The sequence below is a fragment of the Pipistrellus kuhlii genome, unplaced genomic scaffold (genome assembly GCF_014108245.1).
Source record: "Pipistrellus kuhlii isolate mPipKuh1 unplaced genomic scaffold, mPipKuh1.p scaffold_m20_p_2, whole genome shotgun sequence".
NCBI classification, from domain to species: Eukaryota; Metazoa; Chordata; class Mammalia; order Chiroptera; family Vespertilionidae; genus Pipistrellus; species Pipistrellus kuhlii.
The window spans coordinates 72,231,857-72,250,934 of NW_023425515.1; the positions used below are offsets into that span (position 1 = coordinate 72,231,857).

At 35.6% G+C, this 19,078-nt stretch overlaps 1 protein-coding gene and 1 pseudogene across 1 annotated transcript in view; both read right to left on the reverse strand.

The window, feature by feature from the left end:
- The window catches only part of LOC118724369 (ABI family member 3 binding protein), a 238,964-nt gene that overhangs the window by 134,954 nt on the left and 84,932 nt on the right, over positions 1–19,078 (reverse strand). Inside the window, exons 3-6 of the mRNA XM_045584034.1 lie at positions 15,997–16,065; positions 12,435–12,567; positions 3,829–4,010; positions 3,218–3,273 (exon numbers count right to left, since the gene is read on the reverse strand). Coding sequence (XP_045439990.1) covers positions 3,218–3,273; positions 3,829–4,010; positions 12,435–12,567; positions 15,997–16,065 — 440 coding nt within the window. The remainder of the gene's footprint in view (positions 1–3,217; positions 3,274–3,828; positions 4,011–12,434; positions 12,568–15,996; positions 16,066–19,078) is intronic.
- LOC118725145 lies at positions 11,800–11,887 on the reverse strand (annotated as a pseudogene).

The following is a 19,078-nucleotide window of genomic DNA, read 5'->3' on the forward strand; positions in this document are numbered from 1 at the left end:
GAGAAGCCTTAAAATATCTTTTCAATTAATTTAGGTTTTCATGTGGAAATAACCAAGAATTTCAAACCACATTTCATCAAGCTGCCTGGGGGGTAACTCTGCCTCACAGCTTGAAGTACTAAGGCATCTGGCTCTCTGTCACAGATGCAGGCAGTTTCTTCCTAGCTCTTCTAGCCATGGCTATTGTGATGTGAAAGAAATTGAGCTCCTTGGGAGTTAAAAAACCTCAATCATCTTTCCCAATCTTGCTGAGTAATTCAACCTAAATGGAATACTCTGCCAAAAGAAATACAAATGATTGGGATATGATGAGATGATATCATTGAGTCACATGTAAGACAAAGCATGTTAGCCAAGAGGCTGGGAGATAAGAAATGCTTCCTAGGAAACCATCACAACAAGACTGAGATAGTTCTAGAAAAGAATTCCTGGGATTGGATTTAAAAGAGAAAGGCAATGGGACTTTATGGATGCTTGGTATTAGGCCAATTGATCAATTATTTGGTAAAAATATATAACTTAATCAAGATAGAACCTTACTATACAAAACAGAGAAAAATCAAACACATAGTTTAGAATTTAATTATTATAATACAAAATCAAACCACTTATAAATCTAAAAAGGGGGAGAAAATATTTCTCGATCTCTGGATAGGAAAAGGCTTTCTAAAATATAAGCAATTGAAGATGTGACAATAGGAAAGATAATAATTTGATTAAGCAAATTTCAAGTCTTGACTATTTCAAAAATCCTCATAAAGTTGATAACACAATTGAGAATAATTTTTCTAGATGATATTACAATATATCTTTAACCTATATCTTTAAACTACTCAACAAATATCATGAGACACCCAATGAACAAGAGCCAAGATAATCGTCATTAAGTGAAAAATGCAAATGGCTAATTAACACATGAAGAAAGTGCTGCTTTATCAGCAGAGACATAGAAATTAAAAAAAACACACACACACACACAAAGAAAAACATTTTATGCTGAAACCAGTTTGGCTTAGTGGATAGAGCATTGGCCTGAGGACTGAAGGGTCCCGGTTCGATTCTGGTCAAGGGCATGTACCTTGGTTGTGGGCACATCCCCAGTGGAGGGTTGTGCAGGAGGCAGCTGATTGATGTTTCTAACTCTCTCTCTCTCTCGCCCTTCCTCTCTATAAAAATCAGTAAAATAAAAATAAAATATTTTACACTATTACATTAGCTAGAAATTTAGTGATGGAGATACAGAATGCTAATAATCAGGATGCTATAGTATGAGAACTTTTATACATTGCTGACAAGATGAAAAATTGGTTTATCCTTTCTGGAAAGGAATTTGACTAGACATATTAAGAAGTTAAAAAAACAAAACAAAATACCTGTTAAATACCTAGGCTGTTAACTCCCATTCTAAGAATCTCTTGTAAGGAAATAATCAGAAATGTGAATAAAGACTTATGATCACAAATGTTCACTGCGACATCACTTACAATTAAAATACCATTAGAAATAACTTAAATGCCTACAAAGTAGAAACTGATTGGGTAGGTGAAAGCGTATTTAGATCATGTATTATACAGCAATTAAAATTACTTATAAGAAGATAATTTAATGACATGAATATGCTATGCATATGGCAGCTAAGTAAAAAGAGTGAGCTTTAAAATTATATGGCATAATTTTAATATTATAGTAAAAATATTCTTAGAAATGAAAAAAATATTCTAAGTTTTAACAGTAGACCACAAATAGTTCTATTACTAGTGATTTGGCAGTGTAATAGAAAATTTTGTTAATATTTTTTTTTGAATTTTATATATTCTAAATCTTTAAATATGAATTAGATAATTAAGAAAAAATTAAAACTTAAAGAGGGAAGGAAGAAAAGAAAGAGGAAGACAGAAAGAACAAAAAAGAGAGAAAGAAAACAAGAAGAGAGGAAGGGATTAGGGAGAATGGAAGAGAGGGCGGAGGGAGGGAGGGAAGGAGGAAAAAGATAGGAAAGAAAAATAAAACAAGATTTATGGCTTGGGAATGTACCTGCAATCTTCTTTTTAAATATTATTATTTGAAATCATCAAAATACTTTTCTGGGCAATCATAATAACCTGATAATCATGATTAGATAATTCCCCAATATGCACATTTTCCCGCCAATTCAAACCACAGAAATAGTCATCTCAGCAAGATTATTTCTCAGTTCTATTTTATCCAAACCCATTTGTCACTGAAAAGAATTCAGTATTTTTTTTTCTTCCAATAGGATATGTACTACCTTTTCCCCTCATGGGACTATTTAATCAATGGAGTATTCTGTGGACAATTTAATTAGACACAAAGATATATCTATCCATATACATCACATGCACACATGCAACCATAAATAGCCTTTGCATGTTCACCTGAATATGGGATATTTCCCTGGCTGAATACTTCAATACCTAGTAACCAAAGCTAGGACCAAATCCCCCTCTTCTCACCAAAGTGCTTCCGCTGCCTGCTCAGTGACCACATCCTTCACTTTGTAACTGGGCATGTGATTTGAAGTGCAAACATCTGTGTGATGGTTATACCAATGGCTTACATTTGCAACAGGTAATATGTAACTGATAGATGGGTCCTGAGGACACATTTTGAAAGGGGAAGGGAAAATGGAGAACAAGGGACTGAGTTTCTGAAGTGAGAGAGAAAAAAGGTGTCTAGATGGTGGGAAATGGCTGGTTCACAAACATTCCATGCACTAGAGGCTGGGCACATTAAAACAACAACAAAGCAATTGCTTTATCATTTTGAAAAGAGTTAATTCTTATATATGTGTAGGAAGTGATAGAAAATAGATGAAGATTTGAACAGTAGCAATGTAAGTAGAGCATGTACCAATTTGCTCTTAAAATATGTTATAGTAAAAAATGATCCACAAGACAGAAGATAATAAACACAATCTCAAAATACCTAGAATACTGAAGTACTGGAGTAACTATATTGAATATCAGACTTTTAGATATTTAAATAATTTAGTGTGATCTTGTCTTATACATTCAACTCTGTTTTCTGGGGGTGAAAATGAATTCCTAAAATGTTAAGTACTTTTACCTTACACACCATACATAGCAAATCAATTGATTCAGTCTCTGTACCCAATAATAGGACTATTTCTTTATTTCAATAAAAATACAATGCAAATGCAATTAAAAAAAATTCTTGAAAATAACTTGGTACATACCACTGTGTTTGATTGGTCATAGGTACTTTGAATTTTCCCATTTACTTTGTTTATACCTGAAAAAAACAAGGAAAAAAAATAACATTATTTTCATTTTTATGGTTTTTGTGTCAATTCTTACTAATCACTATGAAAACAACTATAACTTCTGCTCTCTCCAACTCGAGCATATTATTTTATTTACTATAATTTAAAACACTGATTCCAATGAAGTTTTTGAATGAAGGGATAACTGGAAGAAAGTCCAGGGCCCCTAAAGTCTTCTTACATTCACTTCTGGTAGCTATCCATCTGAATATGTGCACAAATTGTTAGTTTGTTAGCTAAATTGGTGTTCATAGATCAGGGATTGATTTAAAATACTATAACGATCAATGAACTGTCACCAGTGGCAGCATCAAATATTAGTATCATTTAAAAAAACACACTCATAAAAGATAGACTCTGAAAAATCAATATTCAACAGGTTATGTTTATATTTGTGTTTTCTCAAATACTAGAAGATGGGAATTAACTGGTCTCATATCATAAAGTTAATACATAATTAGAAATTTGAACATTAGGGGGGAAATAAAAATGTTACAGAAAGCGAAGATAATTCAGGTACTTACTTCCAATAATAGTCTTGTGATTGAAAATCTTACTCCAAATTCCACCTTCTACATTGTCTTTCACTCCGAATTCATAAACCGTGTTGGGCTTTAGGTTTTCTACAATTGTTTCAGTGGCTGGACAGAGCTGAAAAATCCATTTCTTCTCCTTATCCTTTTCTCTATAGCGAATTGTATAAACTCTGTTGGGAACCCAAAATGTGACGCTTTGAAATCACAGGGAGATTCAGAATGTTTTGTTTCCTAACAAAACATCACAGCCTCTTACCTGCTCTAAAGTCTATTGATATATTTAATATTAGCCTCTGCTTCAGTCAGCTTCCTACTTTTGTCACATTGGTTTACTTGATAATTATGTAATATAGGCAAGTTCTAAATTCTAAAAGAGATAGTATACAAAACTACTTATTTAATGAAGGTTCCTTGATTTTAAAGCAAAATATAGGCCTGTGATAATAAACAGTGCTGCACAACCTAGCATACCACAGATACTTCATAAATATTTCCGGGATGAGCAGAATGGCTACGTAGGTGTTCATAGGGTCATTCTAAAATTAGAATATAATTGCTCTGGATGGCCAATGATTCAATCACCAAAATATATCGGTTTATTTATTCTTTTTATTGAATTTATTGGAGGTACCTTGCTTAAACAATTAAGTCTATCATATTTTTCAGTGGTCACTACCGAAGGTTTTACTTACCAAAACTCACAAATCCTATAAAAGTGCGAACTGAAGGAAAATACAATAAATGTCTACATTGTACATATGCAGAAGACTTAAGACTTTTATTATTTATTTGACTTATCCATATAATAAACTCTAAAATGAGCAGAGCAAGAAATACTGTGGAAGAAAAAGAGAGGCTGAGAAGTGTCTGACATCTGATAACCAGTGAGAGAGCCACGCAAAGGTTACCGGTAATACCTTTTGTATTGCATTGGACTATCTTCCTACTGTAATGCTTGACAAAAGGAGATGGTAAAATGATGCAAAATAGAAGAGTAAAAGAAATCACAATTCCTTTTAGCATTATTTAAGGCTTTTTATCTTTTGCTTTATTGCGTATTTACCATCACAGACTTCCCATTATTGTTGGAGGACACCCAGGATTAAGTGTCGATTGCATCTTTTCTGTGGATGATTAAATTTAGGCATGAATGCATGGAGGGCAACAAGTCTATTAAACAGGTAGCAACTCGTGAATGTCATCAGAGAAGACTTCTGGAAATTTGAATTTTCTAGCAATTTGGATTTTAAGAGAACATCTCATACCCTAAGTATAGAACTGTTGAAGGCAGTGTTGCAGAAGGCAGGTAGTGGCTTGGATATTTGTCAGGTGCAAATTAGTAGTGTGACCTCTGGAGAGTCTCTTTGTTCACTAATGCATAGATTTTCCTCCATTGAAAAAGAAGGGAATTTGACTAGATGATCTTTGAGATTATGTCTGTTACTAACAATTTATTCTAGCTCCACATCAGACATTCTAGTCTAATAAAATACAAAGGCAGAACATAGGGTAAAATCTCAGAGGTAGGAACTCCAAAAACAAAATTTGTGATATAGATGACAGTGAATTATACTATGAGAAGAAATGGAAGAATGTCAAAATAAAGTTAGTCTTTCACAAGCTATCTGGCTTGCTATGCATGGCAGGCCATCTATGGCACTTTCCATACCTTTTCAGCAATGTCTTCTTTTAAAAAAAATTATCTTTATTGTTGAAAGTATTACAGATGTCCCTCTTTTCATTTTTTCCCAGTGACCCACTCTAACTCGCACCCACCTCTCCCAAACCCTCACCACACTATTGTCTGTGCCCATAAACTATGCATGTATGCATATAAATTCCCAGGTTAATACCCCCTCCCCCACAGCAATGTTTTTATTTCTATGTGACTAACTACTACTATATTTCCTAAAACATCTATTCCACAATTTTTTTTGCTCTCTTAACATCAAAGTACACTTCCTGTAACCCCTTTCTCAATGCCACACTGAGACTGTGACTAGTGATACAAATTCTGTCCTCACTCCCTTCCTCTGAAAGTGTCTCTCTTCCCCTTCACTCTCTCCCTGCTTCTCTCTGATTCCAGGGTTCTCCCTTCCAAAAATTAAGCAACTTGGTAATTTTATTCCATGTCCTAATTCAATCTGCTCCCCAACCATTTTCTTGATCTTCCAAGGACCATTTTTTAAGTCTAAATGATGTTTAAATATTTTCTATTCTATCAAAACAAAGTAAAACTGATGCTTACTTCTTACTCCTGCTACTATCTTTTAACATCAATTCTTTTTTTAAAAATATATATTTTATTAATTTTTTACATAGAGGAATGAAGAGGGATAGAGAGTTAAAAACATCGATGAGAGAGAATCATCGATTAGCTGCCTCTTGCACACCCCCTACTGGGGATGTGCCCGCAACCAGGGTACATGCCCTTGACCGGAATCAAACCTGGGACCTTTCAGTCTGCAGGCCTACGCTCTATTCATTGAGCCAAACTGGTTTCGGCTACCACCAATTCTTGAAAGCAATATACTTTCACTTTCTTACCATTCATAATGCCTACACCTCTTTGTTTTTTTGTTTTGTTTGGCTTTAGAATGTTTATTTTTTTATTGAATTTATTGGAGTGACATTGGTTAATAAAATTATATAGCTTTCAGATGTAAAATTCATAATACATCTTCTGTATATTGTATCATGTTCACCACCCCAGTAATCTTCTGCAATGTGGTGTCTGACTGGTTAGTATAGTAAAACCTTAGGACCAAATCCAATGACTTACTCCTCCATGAATTTCATAACTACTTTAAAATCTACCCATCTTCATTTTCAAACTTTTCAGGTTTCTTCTCCCCTCATGTCCAATCAGTGCTCAAGGCCAGTTATTTTTCCTGCAGGATTCCTCTTGCACCTGGCTTGTCTCTATTCCTAAGGAGTTTAAGGACCTAGTGTTGGTCCTTGTTATCTTTGAACTTTTGCAATAATTTTCAAACTGGTCAACCATCTCTTTTCCCAAATCTCTTTTCCATATTACCTACTGCTGGCTGGTTTAAGCTCAACAAAATAAGTTTCTAGCAATTTTAGTGCTATCTAAAATGAAATAGCTTGTCTGAAGTGATAATTACAACAGTATGTTGTGAATAATTAAAACATAAGGGAATAATATAAAAAAAAAAAAACACAGTAAGGCTAGTAGAACACAATAAGCACCATTTATTGAGTGTTCAATGCATGCCAGACACTATGGGAACCTAGCCACCTTTTATGGTGTCATTTCATTAAATCTGAAAGCCTTATGAGATATTACTATTATTACTCCCATTTTAAAGATGAGAAAACCAAAACTTGAAGCATTTCAGTAACCTGCCAAAGGCCATACAGTTCATAATAGAGCAGGATTTAACTTAGGTTAATCTGACTAGAATTTGTACAGCCAGTAGTTACCATCCCTGGAGGTATTCATTGCAAACTCTGGATAGGAGATATTGCAGAGGGGGTTCAAGGGCTGAATGGACTGGCTAGATGATTTTTAAGTCTTATTCTTGACATTCCATTTGCTTATTAGTTCATACATTTGTTGAGACCTAGTCTGTAAAACATGATGCTAGGTTCTTTGTGAGATGGAAGATGAGTGGGACACTATGCTTAACTTCAAAAATGAGCTCGCAGGGCAATGGTTAACCTAATGAGAATATTCTATAGGTAACTAAAAATATCTAAGAGTTTTGGAAATGAGCCAAGGTCTGAGGTTCAGCATTGGAAATCATTTATATGGTTGCCATTCCTGCTGTTCTCTGTGGAACAGTCACACCATAAATTCTTGGGAGTTTTTAGAAATGTCAAATCAGGCCAATAGACTCAGAATCTGCACTTCAATAAGGTCTCCTAAATGATTTACACACACATCAATTGAGCACTGTTCTACATCTATTTAGCAATTAATTGATCAGTGATAACCTCAGAGAGAAGTTTCAGTGAATGGTAGAGAAGGATGGAAGTCACTGTATGGGTGGTATAGAAATTGGGAATATGTGAGCTGAAGTTTAGGAATTAAGAGAGGAGATTAAAACGTAGAATGCAGCTGTAAAAAAAGAAGGATCTCTTATCCTTTGAGACAGCATGGAGGGACCTGGAGAGTATTATGCTAAGTGAAATAAGCCAGTCAGAGGAAGACAGGTATCACATAATCTTACATAATTATATGTGAAAGCTAATGACAAAAATAAAATGAGGAACAAAATAGAACCAGAGACATTGAAGCATGCAATAGACTTACATGTTTCTGAGGGGGAGTGGGAAGAGATTGACCGAAGAATTTACATGCATTATGTATAACCCATGGACATAGACAATAGTGCAATGAAGTCCTGGGGATGGGGCTGGAGTTGGGTGGAGGAGGTCAATGAGGGAGGAGGGACAAGGGGACATTTGTAATACTTTCGACAATAAATACAAATTAAAAAACAAACAAACCATAGTTTGGAAGATATAACAGGATCAACAGATTTTGTTTTCAGGTAGGGAACTCTAGAGCATGTTTATAAGCCAAAGGCAGAGCACCAATGACAGTGAAGGGGCAAATGTAAAAGAGAAAGGCTTACAGAATGTGGAAGGGACTCAATGGTTATTGTACGAAGCAAAACATATACCCCTTGGAAAAAAGAGAAAAAAATGGTAAAGATAAATTTGGGCTGGAAAAAGAGTAAGCTGATGGTGGATACTCTAAATTTTCTCAGTTTTGCAAGAGCCAGGATGGGTTAGGGTAGAAAAAAAAGCCAGGATGCTATTTCCATGACCAGGGGTAAGGTGAGGAGTGCCTGGATTGGAATCATTGGTGTGGAAATGGAGAAGTAAAAGACAAAGGTACTTACATGCATACTTCTCAAAGGCAAAAACAATATAACTCGGGGCTCATTAGTTATAAGAGATGAAAAAAATGAGTAAAGATTCAAATTAAGGCGAGTGGAAAAATTGTGATACTTTAGAAAGTAATAAGACAAATGAGGTAATACATCATGTTAACTTTCAAATAATGGTACAACATAAAAGTAAAAATGCTGACATTTCACTGCTTATTATTCAGCATCCATTTACTGAAGGTCTACTATGTACCAGATGCTAGCTTCAGGAACTTGTGAGATAATGGTGATAAATGTACATATGATCTTTCTCCTCACAGGACTTAAAATATACATGGCAAGACAAATGGATACCAAGGCATTATGTTCATTCAGGTGAAAATCCACAAATATTGAAAATACCCACTTCTTAAATACTTTGGGGGGAGGGGTAGAGTCAACAGCCTGCTCTGAACCAGCTAACAAGGAGGCCCTCATTCTGCATTAAGAGTAAATAAATATAATATGGAAGTGTTAGAAAATGTGAAAATGATATCTAAATGAATCATAAAACGTCAATAAGTTGGCAAAGAAGCAAGAACTAAAGCAATCTTAAACGATTTAAATTGGAAACACAGGAAAGAAAAAATAAGTTCTTAATGGCAAAATAAATTTTGGTTAAAAACATGTTTTACTCTTCATCTGGGCCAATTTGGAAAGCTTTCTTTTGACCTTAGATTTATTGAGGATAAGTGTAATATTTTTCCATTCAAAGTCCATTAAGAATAAAAACCATGAATTAAGCACATCTATTCTCCAATATGAATTAAGAAAAAGGTCTATAAACAGGGAAACCCATATGATCCCTATGCCAATAGGAATAGAAACACGTACCACAAAAGAGTAAATCAACATGTAATTAATATTCCCAAGTTTAAAACAAAACAAAACAAAAACAGTGGTTTTCTCACTGAAAACTTACTACACAGAGCTTTGACATAGGAAGTCCAAAAGCAAAGTAAAACGCAAAACTTTTCCAAAAATTTATTTGTATTTGTAGGATAAATGAGGCTATCCAACAAAACAATGGAAACGTTTTTTGTGTTTTGTTTTGTTTTGTTTCGTTGTGTGCGGGTGTGTGTGTGTGTGAATATGTGTGTGTGTGTGTTTGTTTTTTAAAATAAATCTTTTATTGTTCATATTATTACAAATGTTCCTCATTTTTCCCCCCTCCATTGTGTGTGTGTTTAAATCAGAGACTCTATACAGGGGGCCAAATATTAGAGTCCAGTGGATTAAAATAACATCAGTTGGTATTTCTGTAGCAAGCCAAGGGCATTCAGTTTCAATGGTTTTGTAAGAAGATACTCCTGAAGGAAAACTTCAGCTATATTAATCTTCCAATTTTTAAGAAGCAATCGTTCGCCATAGCTATTATTGCTTATTCTAACCTACTAGATTAGTTTAAATTCTAAAAACATCTGCATGATCATCTGAGAGTGAATTTCTCCAAATCTGCTTACAATTACACTAATTTAGAGTTGTTCTGGTGGATTTATTTGGCTGCTTATACTGAGTATAGCATTTCGAGAGAGCTTTTAAGTAGGGACTACTATTTTTTTCTCAAATACCACAAAGACTAGAATGTCAGCTCTTTATTAACTTTACTGGGGAAAAGGAGGCATTGTTAAATGAAATTCACAAATACTCCAAGTGCTTCCTTTTAGTCATTACTATTTAATTCTTCCCTTTTAGTCATGTCTTAACTATTTCCTATTTCCGTCCATAGCATCTTGACATGCTATTATTTAATTTTAATTTTTTATTTCTTTTTTATTTTCTTTATTGATTACATATGTGCCCTTATTCCCCCATCGCTCCCCTAAACCCCCTCTCATGCCCATTTTTAAAGAAACTTTATTTGAAATGGAATTTTTTATTTTAAATATTATGATTTGACAGGCATGAGTCCATCTACTTGATGAAAAGGACAGAGCCAAGGTGTTAGGGGGTGAGGGTGAGGTGCATGCGTGGTCTGTGTAGCTTGGGCCTGTGAGCTACCTGCCTTGATTAAAATCCTAGTTCCACCAGGATATTGGTTCCTCTACCTTCTCTAAATTCGTTCCCTCCACGTGCTGTCAGTCCATGACAACAGCTACCGATTAGAATCTGTCATTAGATAAATTCTTTCATGAGAGGGTCAGTAAGACCAGGTGAGATTAGAGCAAAGGCTTGAAGACAGGGGAGGAAATCACATCTATACTGTGCTATATGAATTTGCAGGTTACTGAACCTCAGTGATTTATCAAGCAAGTTGAATAACTGCATTTTGCTACAAGTGTACCAAATTTCTTTTCTTCCTCCTTTTTTCCTTCCTTCTCTCCTTTCTTCCTCCTTCTTTCCCTCCCCACTTTTCAACTTTTTTAAAAATAAGAGAATAAAAAGTTATTTTTAAAAAAGAAAGCAATTTATAAATGTTTATTTTCTCAGCATTGTCACCCTGGACCAATTCACTAGAAACTGGAATTATCACAAGAAAGCATGTTCTTTTAAGAATCCATTTCCAAACAAAATAAGTGTGGGTTTAGTAGTGGGTGAAATAAGAATATTTCAGATTTTTTGTAACATCTCAAAATTATTTTTTTTAAATTGGGTTTGGCAATATCTTCTACATGCCTTTCCCCAAAAATGTCTCTTTCAGAACTATAGGTTGAACATGTGAAGGGAAATTTAATTTTTTTCATAGTCTAGATTTCCTAATCAAAGTCATATGAAAGGCACTTTTGAGGACTTATAAACATCTTAAAGGTCTTTTTTTGTAGTTAAATTTAGACAAATAAAAATAAGCAGTACACAAATATATATTTGGCCAAAAGGTACATAAAAAAACACCTTAGTACATGAGAAATGCATATCAAAATGGCAATGAGAGAGGACTACACTAGAAAAATACTAACAACACAAAACATGGTGAGAATGGAGAGCAACTGGAACCTTTCCTATGTTGCTTATGGGAGTGTAAATGGATAAGTTAGTCAAAAACAAACAAACCATAAAATAAATAAATATTCGATATACATCTTTCCTGGGAGCCAGCAACCTTTCCAATTTTATTTTTATGTTTTGTCAGTAGTGGAACAATCCACTCTTTTTGCTTGCAAAGGGTGAACAGAATGCTACTATATTTCTCTAGGACATTTACCTTTCCAACTTTTAACAGTCTTTCCTAACTGCCTTCAGCCTCATCCTCTGAGCTGTCATTACGCTTCTCACTGATACTCCCCATTTGCCATGTGGCTTATTCTCCCTGTAAGTTTATTCTTTGTTGAGAAAACATACTGTCCAGTCTATGTGGCTCAGTGGTTGAGCATCAACCTATGACCCAGGAGGTCACTGTTCAATGCCTGGTCAGGGCACATGCCCAGGTTGAGGAGCATGCAGGAGGCAGCCAATCAACTATTCTCTTTCATCATTGATGTTTCTATCTCTTTCACCTTATTCCTTCCTCTCTGAAATCAATCAAAAAAGAAAAAAGAAAACATACTTGCATGTTTCTATTCAGGTAGATGGTAACTTCCTTATGGGTAAACCTTTGCATTCCCCTTACATCCAGAATGGGCTGGACAGCTAAGAGGTTACCTGTAAATGCTGATGCTCCTGATATTTATACACTCTTCTAAGAGCATGCACAAATACTATTCAAAACAGGCACTAATTTTCAGATGAAAAATTAAGTCTTCCGTTATGATGAGTTACCTGTCATTGGGACAGTGACTCGGCAATGTCCAGTCATGGTGTGGGTTAATGAGGAAGCCCCAGGACAGGAAGACTGAGCTTGGTGTCAGAGTGCCAACCACCAGCTGGAGAGGCTTGCGAGAGCGTGATTTGCCTACGGAGGTAACATATAGGTTAATTCTGTAACAGTGTATTTTCATGACTGGGATAAAATGCATGAAGATGACTTGGTAAGATGAAGGAAAGTGTGAAAGTATCAAGTTCTTTTTATATAATGCAGAAATATTACTAATTCTTTGACATTTAATTTAAGCATGAATCAAATGAAATATTCCTTTTTGATATTTATGTGTGTGCATATGTATATATATATGTATATATTCAAATATGTGTAATATATACATATAAACTATACCAAATTATATCTAGTTTTTATTTTCTTGTTTGTCAGGGATGAATATGGAGGTATTGGCTGATACCAGTAAAATAAAAACACACATTTCATATACATATACATACTATATTCACATATACATAAATGTATGTATGTATACATACATATTTATTCCATTTCTTTTACACACAAAATAAATACATGCTATTTTCCCCCTGGGACTGTGAATTAGTGTGAAATAACATCGGAGAAAAGTAAGCTCAGCATCTAGGTGTAGGAATATTCTTTCTTTAAAACCTATTTTGGAGTGTAAAATCCCCATCATACTATTAAAATAAGGATATTTTTTTACAGTGAGGATCCAAATGGAAAATGCAGATCCACTTTTAACAATGTTGGGAGAGTGGGAGTAACAGGAAGCACAGCTGTTCCGATGGGACTAAGTACATTTGGGCAATGCTGATAAACCACTGTAGATTCTTTTCAAGTATAAAGAGGCCAGACATTTCACATTTTCAAAATATGTGAAACTGAAAGAATGGAAACAGTGAAAAAGAGAAGGGAAGGTCCTCAACCACAGAAACCAACACTGGCTCACAAAAAAAAAATCAGAGTGAATAAAATAAAAATCCAATAGCAGACCTCATAAAACTGCATAGAGCTAACATAAAACATACATATTTGTATTCTCATTGGATTCCCCTTTCACTTCATGAGACTATGGGTGTTGTATTTACAATAGGACCAACTTGTGTGTTATCTTAGTCTAATGCAAGTGGGAACCAGTGGGTAGGAAGGTACCCATTGTATGAGCTTAGTGGAGCTTATCTGAACCAAAAGCCCTTGAAAATTGTGTCACACTGTTGCTTCTACTAGATTTAGTTTCTGAAAATTGTTATTTCAGTGAAAAAAATCTTCTGAGCCCAGAAAATACATAACCTAATGATGACAAATTGTCTCATTGTAACATTGCTAAATTTTTACAAGATATTTAAAATAATTTTCAATAATAGTTATTGTTTACTTGGGTGCAAACATGCATTTATACTTCTCTATAGATTCTTCCAATCCACCCATCATAGTACCTTGTATGATTATGATACAAAGGGTCCAAGTCTGGGTGCCAAGATGGGCAGATTAGAATCTAAAATGAGGGTAGGGAGCACTGGTAGTTTTTAAAAGCCCTGAGGTGATTCTGGCATGCCTTTTTCCACCCCTGAGTTGATTTTGACTAATGTAATATTAATGTAATCTTATTTTACAGGTAAATATAACTTTCAACCTACAAAACTTTCAAGGGTAGCCAAGGTCACACCAAAGGCAATTGTAATATAGTTTTCGTTTTACTGCATCATTTGTTTATCTGACACCTTATGAATATGATGCCACTTACAGACCAAAGATTCATTTTTCTTTCACAAGGGGACCTATGGCTTACATGACCCATCAAATAATTATTTTACTAAGTTTGATTTTAACATAAAATGATTAAATAATTACAATTTTAGATGCAAATATAAAATGAATGGAAATGAATCCATTAGTCATGTTATTCTTCTCAAATGCAGATTACAAAAACAAAAATGATATCTGCTGCCGAAAGGAAAGGTGGGGCGTTATATCCTGAGCAAAATGAAGCCGTTTCCTGCTCTGGTCATCACAAAGTGAAAAATGCCTTCTGAGGCCAGTGTCATAGCAGCTCCAACATGAAATGAAGTTATGAGGTGCTACTGAGGTGCAATCACCACCTTCACTTTCCTTATATATTTTTGTATATTTGTATTATGATCATATTTGCATTAAGAAACAGTTCAATGAATATGAAGCCAGAATCCCATGGAACCAGAATCAATGCTTCTTGACTTTATTGTTAAATATTTTTAAACAGAGTCTTGAAATATTGTGAGATTATTTATCTTGAAGAGTATGGAAAGCTGCCTGGACAACTATTGTTAACAAGTTGAAAGCAGTGATTGAAATTTTCCTTGGGCTTTGGAAAATATAAAAGGTCAGGAAAAGGAATGTGTATTTTTCAAAATGCTTGACTATTTATTGCTTCTCTTAAAAGAAGTGGAAACACCAAAAGGAGGGGTGGGAAGAGGAGAGGGGAGAGGATTGTGGCAACTGATTCCTGTGAACCAGGTTTGGCTGGAAGATGAACACACAGCTGTGTAGGACCCATTGCTTGGTATATTTAAAGATCTGTATGTTCTCCCCACCCATTTTATACCTTAAAAAAATGTAACAAAAATTAAACAACAAAAAAGATCCTTTTTTGTGTGTGTGTGGCAACCAGTGTACTATAAAGGATAAGTCTGACTAGGGAATAATTATTTTGAGGACAGTTCAAATTGGAAAACAAGGTCAACCCTAACAGAGTTAGGAAGGTGTAGTATCAGGTGGTAAAATCATATTCACAGCTATAATTGGTCCCTTGTTAAAGCAATGGCAACTCATTTGATCTGAGAAGACACTTAAGTAGTAAAACTGGGGCAATTTCAAGAAGGATTTTAATCTTTTCATCATGTGGAAATAATCCTACTCATTTATTCCTATGGCATCTATGTTCCTGTTTCAAGACATCCTATCCCTGGGAAGATGGGTGTTGCACTGTTGTTTCATAAAAGGAGGCTCTTCTATATTTGACTAAATAGAAGAGGTTTAGAAGGGAGAGATCAGGAGTAAATAAAACCTAAGTTCCAGTCTATTTAATCCAACACATATAGATTAATTATGCCTTTGAAATGTAAACAGTCTCCTTCAGCAAAGGTTAGACATCAACATTTGCCTTCAAAATCTGAAAGGCACAATAGCAAGCATGAGGTCACACATTTCAAAACAAAAACACGAACAGGAGCAACTCTCAGTGAGCACTTGCTATGTGCCAGGCCTTGGCCTAGTTGTGGCATAATTCTCACGATGACCCTAATTATGCAGCAGAAAGGAGGCACTGAGAATTTACATAGTTGCCTAAAGCCCTGCAGTGCACAGGTGGTGGTACCGGGATAGGATCCTGAGAAGTCTCCACTGGACTCTGCTACTAATCTATCGACCCAGAGCCTGCTCTGCATGTTTCAACTTCTAATCTGCATTCTTAGGCCTCCCCAAGGCTCTGGGTCTCCATGGGTAGAAAAGAGACAAAAAGTCATGGTTTAGAGTTAATAAAAAACAAAATGAATGAAAAAATACCTGAGCATGACTTCTTTTGACTTGGTGGAGGAGCAGGCCGCACGACAATCAGATATTTAGGCTCTGCATCTGGAAATAATAATAATAACTTGATCAATAAAATTTGTTGAGAATGAGCAGCATTTGCCACAGCACACTCATGTCCTGACTCAGTGCTCCCAACTTTAGTCATCGTAACCACAGTGGATGAGAGGACCCAGGAATTCAGAAAGTTAATACTTCTTGTATAGTTCAATTTAGTTCAGTTTTTAAAATGAAAATTAAATCCAGATTTTTAAGACCAAATGGACAGAGGTAGGGGATAGGTCTTAAAAGAATTTTACTAGACATGGATTTCATAACACATCTTCATCAGTCCTTTCCCCTGTAAAGAGATTTTTTTGAAAATCAGATCAAATCGATTCTGTGACCCTTTTCCTCTCAGAGGGTCAGCCTGATGCAAAAATCAGGGACGGAAAATCCTACTTGCATAGATATATAGTCATGTCACCTGTTGTATGATCTGAAATTGCTCACTTTTGTGAAGATATTATTTTATTGTTTTTAATCCTCACCTAAGGATATTTTTTCCATTGATTTTTTTTTTAAGAGAAAGTGGAAGGGAAGGAAGAAGAGAGAAGGAGGTAGAAAAAGAGAGAGAAACATTGATGGGAGAGACACACACAAACACATTAATTGGCTCCCTCTCATAACTGCCCCAACCAGGGTTAGGGATCAAACCAGATGCATTCCCTTGAGTAGGAATCAAATGGTGACCCTTCAGCTCATGGGCTGACGCTCTAACCATTGAACAACACTGGCCAGGGCAACATATAAATATTTATAATGACCTATTTTATCTAGTTACATAATTTCTCAACCAGTCTCATATCTAACCTATCATTTTTGTGAACAATTTTAAAATAAGCTCACAATTTTAGGTTGCTATAATTTTCACCTCAAATATGCTAAGGGGAAATAAATTAATAAAGAATCTGTTTTTGAAATATTTAGGTTTTAAGTAAAATGATGTTTAAATAATTAGTATGTGCTAACTCAATCATGAGCTAATAATTTATCAAATGCTCTTTTTTAAACTGATGTTTACAAGATGTATGGTTGGTTTCAATATATGTAATAAGGCAAATGCACTTGAGGCATACTAAATAGCATTTTATAAGCAGCTCTACTAGATTAACTAAGTGATGGGTATTATTTATAATATTAGTGACCTTGTGCATGAAATTTGTGATTCCCTCAGCCCAGCCTGCACCCTCTCCAATCGGGGACTGCTGGCTCCTAACCACTCACCTGCCTACCTGCCTGACCACCATGGCTTTCTCCAGAAGGGAGGTCTCTGGAAGGTCTTCTGGTCTAATTGGCATATTATTATTTTATTAGTATAGATATTTCTTCAGTAACATTGGACCCTGAAACTCATTCTACTCTAAGCTACATTCAGACACCATAGTCAACAAGAGTTCCTCACCCTTTGCTCAGACGCATCGGACATCTTTGTCTTGTGTCCATTCTGGGTTCACAGAGGCCTTGTCTGCCCAGGGCTTTACAAGACTGACCTCATTCTCAGCCAAAGGCAACCTGGAAACTCAACTGCCTTAAATGACTAGAGCCTTTGTTTTTTTTTCTGGACATCTCTCTGCTCTATTTGCTATAACGTGCTGGGTAATTACCACTGCATAAACCAAACCAGGGAACTTCAGGATAAACAGAGCTTCGCCTGTTTATCATCTAGTTGCCTCAGGAGAACAGAACAGATAAAGGAGCATTCATTGTGTTTCAGAGTCTCAAGTGTTTGGAAGCATCTCCTGTTTAGTGAAGCTTATGTTGGGAATGCACCTAATGTAAATCAAGTTTCCATGTAGAAATACATTAACCATTTCCTGATTCTATTTGGGCTATAACATGATAAAGGTAGAAGAAACTACCAGGTATTGAGTATTTTCTATGTGCAGGATACTTGTTAAGCACTTTACATTCATGCCCTAATCACTCCTCATGGCAATCCTCCCGAGACATCTGATTATCACCCCAATTTGTAGATGGGCAGTAGTCAGCTTGATGGGCACAAAACGTGTGTAGCCGCACAGAGTCCTGTGCCCAAAGGGTGCCATGCTTGGTTTAATAACCTGCTCTCATCATATCGAAATTGCTAATACTTTTGTCTTTGACTTTGAGTTTTTCAAGGGAAGTTTGATGGAAGGATGGAGCATGCGAGTGAGCAAAGACCGGAACAGTATGCATTTCTTCAGTTCCTCCCATCCACAGAGAGCATTTGAGACACCCCATTAGCCCAGCCAGTCAAAGGGTCCATGATTGCCTGGGAGTTCAGCAACACTCAAAGGTAGAACAAGGTAAGCATATTACACCTATGTCTGAGGAAGGGCCTAGGAGGGGACACTGGCAGCTCTGAGGCCACACTTCCCATTTGGACCAGAACTTGGGTCAAAGCATAATGAAGGCAATAGCCTTGTGAGCAACACAAATGAGTCAAGAATCCAATCGTGTTCTTTCTCGCTCATGTTACTTCTTGTAGTCACCAACTACTTATGCTGGAAATGGTGATGTAGAAGGAGTAGTTAGAGCAATCCTAGTTCCTTTTCTTTAGGTTCTTCCACATTCACAAGCAAGTCGAAGGCAGAGTATTGGTTTTAGGTGCACATATCAAGAAATGAAATAAAAAGTTGAGTTAGTTTTGTACATTTCCACTGTTCTTATAAGAATGAAATATATGTATGAACTACCAACTACAAGTTGTGTAACTTCAGTGATACTGCTTAGGAGTTTAAAATACTTACATTTGCTCTTAAAACTGTAAGTACAATGCTAAGTGTTAAAATTTATGCTGATAATAAACAAATTTAATTTAATGACATTAAGGAGCAAATAAAATAACACCAGGACAAGCTGAGAGGGAAACTCCGGACGAAAGGGGACAACTTTATATGTTAGTAGCTTTAATGACACTCCCCACCCCCTCACTTTTTGAACCAGGAACCCTTTGTTTTTATTTTGCACCTGGCCCTGCAAATTATCTCGCTTTCTTAATCTAGCCCTCAAAATGCCCTTTTACTAAAACTCTGGC